Below are 12,865 nucleotides of genomic sequence, written 5' to 3'. Positions count from 1 at the left end.
GTTTCTCTGGCTCACAGACCAATTACTTGCTTTTAGTTATGTGAATTCTGGTTCTGCTAATTATTGATTAAGACCTTTCTTCTTCAATCTGTAAAGGTAACTTTGTTTTTCTTTCCAAAGATGCTGCCTGACCTGCTCACTTTATCCAGAATTTTCTCTTCAGGTTTCTAGCATCTGCAGTTCTTTTGATTTTCATTTACTCGTTAGATAAATTCTTCAAATTATGCTCAACTCGTACAGATGGGGCTAATATTTTCAATGGAGGTTAATAAATGCATGATAACAATATTGCATTTGATTTCTCATTGAGTATTATATCTGGTTTGGTCACTATATTCACAGTAGGGAGAATTCCCAAGCAGTATTCTGAAAAAGATTCTAGACTTATAATATTAAATTATTAGTGGAGGAGGAAAAAAGCCAAGTTTGAGGTTAAATAATTGAATTGAGCATGAATCTAAAGAGGCATTTCCTATAAAATTATGACAAGGAAACTGGAAGACATGACGATAAGCTAAGGGGGCATATTCACCACCCAAGTACAACAGAATGAATTTCTTCCCTGTGGTCATAGCTGCTAAAAGATAGAAAAGACTGCTAATTATAGTAGTAAAACTAAATTGAAGATTGGAAACATAGATCATTTTAGTTCCTGATTCAGGAAGCAATGTAGGGCTGTAGATTTGAGACAGGAATAATATAAAAATAATTGGATAGGTTTCTAAGGCAGGACATGTAATGATTTTTTTCTCAACTATGTTAAGCAATCCTTACTGGAGTATTTTTTATTGTGTATTTTCCTTCAATTTTGCTTATATATGAAACCCTTAATTTATCCAACTAATGTCATTTAATGTTGAATGGCAACTCTTTATAGAAAAATAAAATATTGGCCTCAGGATCTGTTTATTGGTAACATTACTCTTGATTTATAAAAATGTCTTTCAGCACTGAAGCCTAAATAAGCTTTTTATGTAAAATGTAATCATTAGTAGGTACATTACAGGAACATGGTCGAGCAACTAATGTAAAAATCAATTCTATAACCTCATTGTTGCAAAGACAGAACAGTAACTTAATCTAAATATTTTCATTGCCATATATCAAGCATAAATGTAGCTAACAAATATAATGGCATGGCAATCATATCTTTAAACCTAACAATATTAGAGGAATGTTTTGTCAGGTATTGTACATTGTACTATGCAGCTTAATAATTACATAAAAAGGATTTGTTCCCACTGCAGGCTGCTATAGTTCGTTATACATGGTCACATCTGTTTATTTTGGCTTTGGATATTTCTAAATTCACCTAAGCATGAAACCTGAATTGAAGCCCCAATCACAGACATTCCTCATGTTCCTTCTAATTGAATTAATGGATGTAACTGTGCATTTCACACTGGAGTAGGTGTGGAACATTCACCTAGTTAAATTACTCCAAATGATGCCATCAGCAATGATGTGCATAAAATCAAAATAGTAGAACCATAGTTGTCTTTTTTCATTTAGCAGACTCAGGTCAACTGTTCAACCTAATAACTGCAATCAGTAGCGCTAAAAGCAGCAATCAATTTACTTCAATAACTATATTTCAATATCTGCCCCAATCTATTGAAGAATTCATTATAAATTTCAGAGCACAAGAGGCCTAATGTGGCCAAAGTGTGAGCTCTTACAAGAGGTCTAAAAAGTCACAGACCCATAGGCTTAAGGAAATGCAATAATAGAGGTAAAGGACATACAACACTCTATTTCATCAATTCTATCACTGCAGTCATCAGCATGGTCACATCTGTATTCTTTTGGGATACATTCCCCATTGGTGCAGGTAAACTGTTGACTGGAGCACATCTTTGAAGCTGCATAGAAAAATAAATAAATAAATGTTAACAAGAATCAACCTTACACTCTTAGTAGAGCTTAAACATCATTCATCATTGCTTTCATGTTGGAATCTAATAACAAATTACACCAGAACATATGAAAAACTAAAAGCATTTCCAACTGATACATGGTAATGGATATGCAATCTGCATTAAAATCACATTAGCATGTATGCAATGATGTACTGGATAAGATTTTGCCTTTCATTATAAAAAACTCAGTATAATACTTTTGATAGATTTTAATTTCTGTCTTTAACTTAGGGGTATACAGTAAATAATTATACTTTGTATTTACTCTTCAGTGGAATTTGGCATTGCATGGGAAGAATTGGACATTCAATTCCCAGCAGGGTTTCAAAGACCAGTTACTGGACAGAGACAGTGCGGCGGAATGCCAAACACGTTGAGCAATGAATTACCCTCCTGATCCCTCCAACACTGACCTCACTATTTTTTGTGTCACCTAAGCAAGCACCTGGAACCTACGCACAGTTAATTTGAAGTTTTAACTCAAGATCCTAGGACCCCTAGTGCAATTTTAAGATTAAGCTGACCAGTTTTATGACGTCTGCCTCTCAAAATGGATTCGACATCCTGCCATCATTATTGGAGACTGATGAACCAAAAACTCCTTAGAGAAAACTCCACCAAAAACAGGAGAAAGAAAAAGGGCAACAATAAAATAAAATAAAATTATACTGATTATTCCTATGATACTGGTCATACCTCACTTGTGTACTGTGTATTCTGATCATCTATTTATGGAAAAGTTACTAATGCAATTGATAGATGCATGAAGTGAAACAAAAACAAATCTTGGTATCAGGAACAAGTTAAAGAAAACAACGTAGGAAATTCTACTTTTCTTTTGGAGAAGATGAAACTTTGAATTTATCTAATTAAAATTTTTAATATTACACAAGGGATCTAATAATTTGTTGACTATGGTGAAGGTTTCAAATGCCAAGGTCTCACTCAAACATTAAAAACTTAGGTGGAAAATACAAGAAAAGAAATTAAATGTAACTTTTCAAACTAAGTGCAACCGAGTAGAATGTTTTCAAGGAAGGCCATTGGTGCTAGTCCATGCAAGTTTAAGTAGCAATATGGTAAGAAAACAGGTGAATGGTGTTATTCTAGTCAATCCATTTTTTGAGATTTCCTTTGTCCTATTCTGTGCATTAGACACTAACAAGGCTAATTTGTTTCTTTCCCAAAGTGCCAGCATCAGAATTCAAACAATGTCATATAACTCTGCTAATAAGCAGTGAACCTTAATATTGTATTTTTAGAGCTTAATAGAATTAGCAAATGTAATATAAAACTCATTGAAATCTACTGTTATTTGTTTTAAGACTCTTTCAGTATAATAATATGCTACGTGACTGAGAATTAGCTTGTCCATTTCATCTTGAAACCTCTTGTACCCACAGTTTAGTATCATCAGCAAATTGGAAATATTTTATTTCCTTGGCCAAATTGCTGGCATAGATCATGAATACTATCTGAATACTATCAGCCCAAGCACTGAACCTTGCTATATCTCTCAAGTCACCTCCTGCCACCCTGACAAAGATCCATTTAGTCCAACACTGTTTCCTGCCTGTCAACCAATTTTCAATCCTTGCCAGTATAGTATTTCCAATCCCATGTGTTTTAACTTTGCACTCTAATCTTTTATGTGGGATGTAAATGTCCAAAAATCCAAATATATCACATCCACAGATTTCCCCAGAATCAATATTCCACTAGGCACAGCCTCTAACAGATTAGCCAAATTTAATTTTTCCTTTGAAAATTCATATTAACTCTACTCAATCCTATTATTTTTAACAAGGCATTCTGTTATTACATGTTTTATTATAGGTTCCAGCGTTTCCTTACCACTGACATTTGGCCAACAGGTCTTTAACACATCCCAAACAGTTATAAAGCACAGAATACAGCATTAACATCTATGCAGATCTTTCATTCTGAATTTCATTCAGACAACATGGATGAGTGGTTCAAATCACTTTTTTGTATATTAACTAAAAGGTGCACGTGAATCACAGTTTTTTTTACTCTGATTTGCTCCACCTTGGACATGTTAAAGTAAAATGCTGGCTTACAACAATGCTGGTGCTCATCGGATCCGTCATCACAGTCTACTACATCATCACACACCCAACTTGGAGGAATACATTCACCATATCCACCACACTGAAACTCGTCTGCTGCACATGTAGGTGGAGCTGAAATGAAATAAATGGTGTGTTGAAGAAGAAAAAATAAAGGGGAATTTTGAAATTTTCCATGTAAAATACAACATCTTCAAAACCATCACTGCATGGACCTAGATTCTCTGGCTAGGGACCATGAATGGGCAGAGTAACCATTATGTGACCACAACTGAGGTATACAGTGATAAACAATTCTCTCAAAGATTCATTGAGTAAGCAAATGATGGCAAAAGTGAGAATAGACTGACCGTCCCTGATATCAAGGCAATATTTGACTGAGTGTGACGATAAAGAGCTCTGGTAAAACTGAATCATAGGACAGGAGGGAAACACATCAATGATTACAATTATAACTTATACAAAGGAAGGTAATTTTGATTTTTTGGAGATCAATCATCTCACCCAAAGGACATCACTGCAGGAGTTCCTCCAGTAAGCATTCAAGTCCCAACCATTTTTACCTGCTTCATCAATGATCTTCCTTTCATAATAGAGTCAGAAGTGGGAATGTTCACACATAATCTTCAATTCTATCAAGAACTGCCAGCAAGACTCGGACAACATTCAGGCATGGCCAGATAAGTGGTAAGTAACTAATGAAAAAGTGCCAAGCAATGACCATCTCTAACAAGAGAGAGTCTAACCCCTATTCAAAACATTCAGTAGCATTAGCACTGCTGAGTTCGCCACCATAAACATCCAGAGAGCCATTACTGACCATAAGTTCAACAGGACCAGCCATGTAAATATTGTAGCTACAAGTTCAGGTCAGAAGCTGAGTATTCTACAGTGAGTGTCAACTCCTGATACCCCAAACTCTTTCAACCATCGACAAGGCATGAGTCAAGACCATGATGGAATACTTTCCATTTGTCTGAATGAGGGCAGCTCCAACAATACCCAAGAAGCCTGGTTGATTTGCCCTCCATCCACCAGTCTAAACATTCATGCCCTTCTCCTGAAATGTGTATCATCTACAAAATGCACTGCAGTTACTAGCCTGGGCTCGAATCACAGAATCGTACAGCACAGAAATAGGCTGTCTGGCCCAACACATCCATGTCGACCAGTGGGCACCATCCTATATCAATCCCATCACCCAGCACTTGATCCATAGCACTTTCCGCCTATATGATTCAAGTGTTCATCTAAATACTTCTTCAATGAAAGATTGGTGAGGAGGCACCCAGATTTGAACAGGGGATCTCTTGATCAGCAAGACTACTGAACTATAGCCCTTAGACAGCTACTCCAAGAGCACCATCCAAACCCTTGACATCCACCAACAAGGAGGACGAATCAAGCAACAAGCGTCAGCATCCAGTGTCACAAGAAGTTCAATGTAAGTGAATGCATAATCAAAAGCCTTAACTTACTAGCTTCACATATTGCTCAATGCAGCACATTTCCATCACTCATCTTGCAACAACTTCTGTCATTCGGGACTCCAACCTAACATTCACACCCTTCACCACATCCTCACACATGCCCTACTGTTCCAGAACCAAAAGACTGCAGATACTTTTTAAAAAAACCAAACACATTAATTCTGTTCTCTTCCCACAAATGCGATCTGACCTGCTGAGTATTTCCGGTACTTTCTGGAAATACTCAGTAGGTCAGATAGCAGTTGAGAGATATTGATGTGAGACTTGGCATAGTTTTATACCACTATGCCAAGTTTCACATCTATATCTCTCAGTTTTAACATTTTGTGAGGTATTCAACCATGATAAACATAATAGAAATTTATCAAAAACACTCCTGTGAAGTGATGTGAGTGCAATAGGTGGCAGCCTGCAGGACAAAGTACACAATCTGCTATCGATAATTTATATTCAGCCCTATAGAACAAAGAGCATGTGTGACCTCATTTATGCAATAGTGTGTAGCAAACTGGAGGATACCTCCAGCACCAACCTGGAACAAATTTAATGCATAGAGCTGAAGGTTATCAACAAGTTCACAACCACTGCCAAAGAGGTTCTTACTCTGGTCTGTGCTTGCTGTTCTGATCGGACATTGCATTGAGGATAGCCCTTGTGAGTTGTTTCTGAATCTTGTGCATTGTTCTTTACTATTGCACATTTAGAACAGAAGGGAAGTGGATTGTCACCACCCACCCTGATAGCCTCAAAAGCAAATGAACCCATGGTCACCGTCGAGGATGTAAGATCAGTCCTCTGGAGAGTAAACCTGAGGAAAGCATCTGGCCGAGATGGTGTCCCTGGCCGAGTGCTCAAATCTTGTGCTGATCAGCTGGCGGGGGTATTTGCAAACATACTTAACCTCTCCCTGCTTCAATCTCAGGTTCCCAGCTGTTTTAAGAAGATCACTATCATTCCGGTACTGAAGAAAAGCAAGGTAACATGCCTTAATGACTAACAGCCAGTGGCTCTGACATCCACCATCATGAAGTGCTTTGAGAGGCTGGTCATGGCACACATCAATTCCAGCCTCCCAGACAACCTGGACCCATTGCAATTCGCCTATCGCCTAAACAGGACTACAGTGGACACCATCTCCCTGGCCCTACACTCAGCTCAGGAGCATCTGGACAGTAAATACCCCTACATTACACTATTGTTTATTGACTACAGCTCCGTCTTCAATACCAAACTCATCACCAAATTCCAAGACCTGGGACTCAACACCTCCCTCTGTAACTGGATCTTTGACTTTCTGACCAACAGACCGCAATCAGTGAGGATAGGCAGCAACACCTCCAGCATGATTATTCTCAACACTGGTGCCCCACAAGGCTGCGTCCTCCGCCCTCTACTCTACTCCCAATATACTCACGACTACATGGCCAGATTCTGCTCTAATTCCATCTACAAGTTTGCAGATGATACCACCGTAGTGGGCTGTATCTCAAATAACGATGAGTCAGAGTACAGGAAGGAGATAGAGAGCTTAGTGACATGGTGTCATGACAACAACCTTTCCCTCAATGTCAGCAAAATGAAAGAGCTGGTCATTGATTTTAGGAAAGGGGGCAGTGTACATGCACCTGTCTACATCAATGGTGCTGAGGTCAAGAGGGTTGACAGCCTCAAGTTCCTAGGAGTGAACATCACCAATAGCCTATCGTGGTCAAATCATGTAGATGCCACGGCCAAGAAAGCTCACCACCACCTCTACTTCCTCAGGAGGCGGAGGCTGAAGAAATTTGTTATGTCCACTTTGACACTCACCAATTTTTAATCGATGCACCATAGAAAGCATCCTATCTGGATGCACCATGGCTTGGTATGGCAACTGCCCTGCCCAGGACCGCAAGAAACTGAAGAGAGTTGAGGACACAGCCCAGCACATCACGAAAACTAGCTTCCCCTCCATGGACTCTGTCTAAACCTCTCGCTGCCTTGGTATAGCAGCTAGCATAATCAAAGACCCCACCCACCCTGGTCATTCTCTTTTCTCTCCTCTCCCATCAGGCAGAAGATACAGGAGCCTGAGGGCACATACCACCAGGCTCAAGGACAGCTTCTATCCCCCTGTGACAAGACTATTGAATGGTTCCCTTATATGATGAGATGGACTCTTGACCTCACAATCTACCTTGTTGTGACCTTGCACCTTATTGCACTGCACTTTCTCTGTCGCTGTGACACTTTACTCTGTACTATTATTGTTTTTACCTGTACTACCTCAATGCACTCTGTACTAACTCAATGTAACTGTACTGTGTAATGAATTGATCTGTATGATCGGTATGCAAGACAAGTTTTTCACTGTACCTCAGTACAAGTGACAATAATAAACCAATACCAAGGTACAAGTGACAATAATAAACCAATACCAATACTAAGGTTTAAACAGGAGAAGTTCTCCCTGATGAATCTATACGGATATGGCCTCCTGCTGAAAACACTACTCTCTGTTTCTCTTTTTAATTTTGTTTATGCCTTTCAAGGATGTGCACACCACTGACAAGGCCAGTATTTATTGCCATCTCCAGAAAGAAGTGGTGAGTAGTTTTGTTAAAAGCTCTGCTGTAGTCTTTGTGGTTAAAGTACTACCACGGTTAGAACGTTCCAGAATTATAACCTAGTGATAAGGAATGTTAAAATGTGTTTTTAGCAGGTTATCCTGTACTCGGTCATAGAAAATACCAAGAGAAATGATAAATATATCCCTTCTGTTTCAGAGCAATAACTATTGCAGCAGCCTTGAAGTCAAGACATGCTCTGGCATCTCATCCTGTGGGCAACACCAACCACAAAGACATCCAGAATCATCAGTCATTAGTTGACTCAAAGCAACATTCAGAATAAATAAATCAACAATTAACAGAGTTCTTTAATTTTCTTTGCTGCATGGGTTGGGTGAAAGTGGGTTGGGGATGATGGAGCTGCAGATGCTTGCTTTAACACAAGCATGACCTACATTCTTGCCAGTTTGACAGCAATGCCATTAAATCAACTTAACTTGATTATGCTGTCAATCAACAAGCCATTTTGCATGTTTCTGTGACTTTGTTGTGATACTAACATGCATGCTTTCAAATATGAAGGTCAGAATGTCTTGCATGCATCTGAAGCCAAACTGATATAACTCATTACCTACAGTGCTCATATAATGGGTCCCACAGATGCAAGTTTGTGGCAAATGAACACTATAGAATAATGCAATAAATACTTTTATTATGGAAAAATATTTGAAGTTGTCTATGGGGCAATTTTAACAGTTATTCCCCCTTCTTAAATTTTAAGGCAATTGAAAATGATTTGGACATCATAACTATACTAAATAATAATTAGTATTATAGCAATCAATAAATATTACATGGAAGCATAAGAATTAACAGCAGCAGAAGACCATATGTAGCTTGCCCTACTAGAGATGGGGCTACACTTAATTTCCTCTTAGAAAATGAGGCTGGGCAAGTGGTTGATGTATAAGTGAAGAAGCACTTTGGGACTAATGACCATAATTCTATTAGTTTCAAGATGGTTATGGATAAAGATAGGATTGGTCCTCAAATCTAAGCCCTCAACTGGGGGAAGGCTAATTTTGATGGCATCAGACAAGAACTCTCAAAAGTTGTCTGGGAGAGGCTTAATACACATAAAAGGACGTCTGGCCAGTGGGAGGCTTTCAAAAGTGAGATAGAAAAAGTTCAGAGTCAGCATGTTCTTCTTAAAGTGATGGCAAGGCCAGCAAGATTATGAACCTTGGCTGATGAGAGATATTAAGGGGCTGGTCAGGGAAAAAAGGGAGGCATATGTCGTGTACAGGCAGCTGGGATCAAGTGAGTCCCAAGTACAGTATAAGGGATGTAGGAGCACACTTAAGAAGGAAACTAGTAGGCAAAAAGGGGCCATGAGATATCCCTGCCAAATAAGGTAAAGGAAAATCCTAAAAGATTCCAATAAGTATATTAAGAGCAAAAGGTTAGCTACTAGAGAGAGTGGGTCCCCTTAAGGATCAATGTAGTGACCTATGTGTAGAACTGTAGGAAATGGGCAAGATCTTAAATGAATACTTTTCATCTGTATTTATCAAGGAGATGGGCATGGAAGACAGTGAGTTCAGGGTAGGGAACAGTAATATCCTGGAGCATATCAACATTACAAAGGAGGTGGTGCTGGAGGTCTTAAAAGGCACAAAAGTGGATAAATCTCTGTGGCCTGGCCAAGTGTTTCTTTGCAAGAAAGGAGATTGCTGGGGCCTTGGCAGAAAGTTTGTAACTTCATTAGCCACAGGTAAGGTACCAGAAGACTGGAGAATATCTATTATTGTGCCTTTTTTTAAGAAGGGCAATGGAGATAAGCCAGGGAACTACAGACCAGTGAGCCTTACATAAGTGGTGAGAAAGTTATTGGAAGGAATTCTAAGGGACAGGATTTATTTGACTTTGGAAAGACAAGGACTATTTAGGGATAGTCAGCATGGTTTACTGTGTGGGAAATAGTGTCTCACAAATTTGATTTAGTTCTTTGAAGAGGTGAACAAGAGGATTGAAGAGGGCATGGTAGTAGACATTGTCTATACAGACTTCAGCAAGACCTTTGACAAGGTCCCGCATGGTAAGCTGGTCTGGATGGTTAGAACACATAGGACCCAGGACAAGTTAGCAAATTGGATACAAACTTGGCTTGGTGGTAGGAGGCAGAGGGTGGTACTGGAGGGTTGTTCTTCAGACTGCTGGCCTGTGACCAGTAGTGTGCCACAGGGATAGGTGTTGTTGTTTGTCATATTATATTTGTGTGTGTTAAAAATTTGGAATGAGAACGAAGGTGGCATGATTAGTAAGTTTGCAGGTGACATCGAAATTGGTGGTACAGTGGACAGTAAAAAAGGTTGTTTAAGGTTACAATAGGATCTAGATCAACTGTGAAAGTGGGCAAAGGAATGGCAGGTGGAATTTAACTTAGACAAAGGCAAAGTGATGCATTTGGAATGTTAAACCAGGGCAGGCAATACACAGTGAATGGCAGTGCTGTTGAACAGAGAGACCTTAGGGTACAAGTATATAGCTTGCTGAAAATGGGAACACAGGTAGACAGGGTGGTGAGGAAGGCATATGGTATGCTTCCCTTGATCGGCCAAGGCATTGAGTATAAGAGTTGGGTCATCACGTTACAGTTGTACAAAATGTTGGTTAGGCCACACTTGGAGCACTGTGTGTAGTTCTGGTCACACACTATAGGAAGGATATAATTAAACTAGAGAGGGTGCAGAAAAGATTCACAAGAATGTTGCCTAGATTGAAGAGTATGAGTTATCAGAAGAGATTAGATAAAACAGGTCTGTTTTCCCTGCAGCAAAGGAGGCTAAGAGGTGACATGATTGAGGTATATAAAATTATCAGTAGCTTAGATAGGGCAGATAGCCAGTGTCTGTTTCCCATGGTAGAGGCATCTAAAAAAAAGGGCATAGGTTTAAGGTGAGAGGGAGGAGGTTTAAAGGAAATCTGAGTGGTAACATTTTCACACAAAAAGTAGTTGGTATCTAGAATGAGCTGCCAGAGGAGGTGGTGGAGATAGGGACAGGAACTTGAATGTGTAGGGCATGGAGGAATATGAAATTAATGCAGGCAAGTGGGATTAATATAGACAAGCATGGTAATCGGCATAGACACGGCGAGCCAAAGGGCCTGTTACTACACTGTACAACTCTATGATTCTATGACTCTATGTCCATTTGTGCCTTTGAGCCTGTTCTGCCATTCAACAAGATCATGGCTAATCTTCTACCTCAGCGTTTTCCTACACCATCCCCATATCCCTTGATTCCCTTAATATCCAGAAATCTATTGATTTCTCTTTAGAATGATCTCAATGTGTGAACCTCTCCAGCTCTCTGGAGTAGAGAATTCCAAAGAATTACTACCCTCTAAGTGAAGAAATTTCATCCCTTATCCTTGTGCTAAATGCCCAACCCCTTACTACTTGCCTACTGGGCAGTTTTACAGAGTATTATTTAGGTTTAGTCAGGTGCCACTTTACTTACAGCAGCCCACTTCATCAGAATCATCACTACAGTCACCAACGCCATCACATCTCCAGTCAGCAGGAATGCATTGGCCATTCCGACAGGAAAACTGATTTGTGCTACAATCTGTAATTCAAATACAAGAGATTAGTTAATTACACCCCTTACTTCTTTACAACTGACTGCAATGGGCACAGTAGATTATGTACCATAGGTAACAGGAGAACTTTACTAGAACCTTGATATACATGTCATACCTTGTTAATTAACGTTTCCATTTGTAGATGAGGTAGCACAAACCAGTCCACTCATCTTTATTACCTTGTGTGAAACCATTAATAAAATCTGCGTAATATAGGTATTATGCTTACATGGAGAAATCCTTTAAGGTTAAAATGTATCTGAACCTATTAATTTGTCTAAATAATATAAAATTACAAGGTTAAACATTCATGAACGGAACTAAGTTGTTTAATCATTATAAACAATAAAACTAAAACAAGGTAAAATTCCACTGGAAATGCCAAAGTGATTGCTTTCTGTCTGTATTTAAAATTCAGTGACACAGAAGCTTGCATCTCAGGCCTTTCTCTTGTTTACCTCCAAAAAAAGCTGTAGTGGAGGGGAACATTAGTGACCAAGTATATGTTGATTAAAACCGAACATCATCAATTCCCATTCTGAGCAATAAGCACTGACTGACTATATTTCCTGCAATATTATCCTCTAATCTATAATCTATTCTTTATTTGTTGGCTGAGACATTCAGTTATGTACATACAATTATAGATTATTTCAACACAGGCACATTCTTGTTACAAAGCAAATTATTTACAAAACTTGCCCAACAGCATTCCCTTTCCAAATGAACGGTTAGATGACTTAGTAATATTACACAAAATCAGCTGGAGGAGTATAAGAAATAGCCCAAAATAATTGTTTAGTTTGATTTTTTTCCGTCTGTTCAGAGGTTTGTGCCAATCTTCCCTTGGTGCCTCTGTGTTGTAAAGTTCCTCACCACTTCAACCTTAATCATACAATGCATTACCCCAAATGTGTATTCAATATTCACAGGCCTATGCTATCAGAAAAGCAGTGGAGCAGTTAATTTAGCATGGTTTATTTTACCTCATTAGTGTAAAAACACAAATATGCATTTAGCTTAGTACACTGCCTGGTTAGCTTCAAAATGCTAATGCAAGGAGATCAACTGGAACATCTCAACAAAACTGCATTTCATTTAATTCTGTCGCAACTACTAGTAGTGCCAAAATCCAAGAGAGTGTGACAGAACATTACAAGATAACAAGA

At 38.9% G+C, this 12,865-nt stretch overlaps 1 protein-coding gene across 1 annotated transcript in view; it reads right to left on the bottom strand.

The window, feature by feature from the left end:
* Positions 1 to 843: 843 nt before the first annotated feature.
* LOC127576928 (low-density lipoprotein receptor-related protein 2-like) overlaps positions 844 to 12,865 on the bottom strand; it is a 51,573-nt gene continuing 39,551 nt past the window's right edge. The window contains exons 2-4 of the mRNA XM_052027755.1: positions 11,573 to 11,680; positions 4,001 to 4,123; positions 844 to 1,862 (exon numbers count right to left, since the gene is read on the bottom strand). Of these exons, the coding sequence (XP_051883715.1) occupies positions 1,711 to 1,862; positions 4,001 to 4,123; positions 11,573 to 11,680 (383 nt within the window). The 3' untranslated portion in view covers positions 844 to 1,710. The remainder of the gene's footprint in view (positions 1,863 to 4,000; positions 4,124 to 11,572; positions 11,681 to 12,865) is intronic.

Source organism: Pristis pectinata, chromosome 1 (assembly GCF_009764475.1).
Source record: "Pristis pectinata isolate sPriPec2 chromosome 1, sPriPec2.1.pri, whole genome shotgun sequence".
Taxonomy (NCBI): Eukaryota; Metazoa; Chordata; class Chondrichthyes; order Rhinopristiformes; family Pristidae; genus Pristis; species Pristis pectinata.
This window is presented reverse-complemented; position numbering and strand designations above follow the sequence as displayed.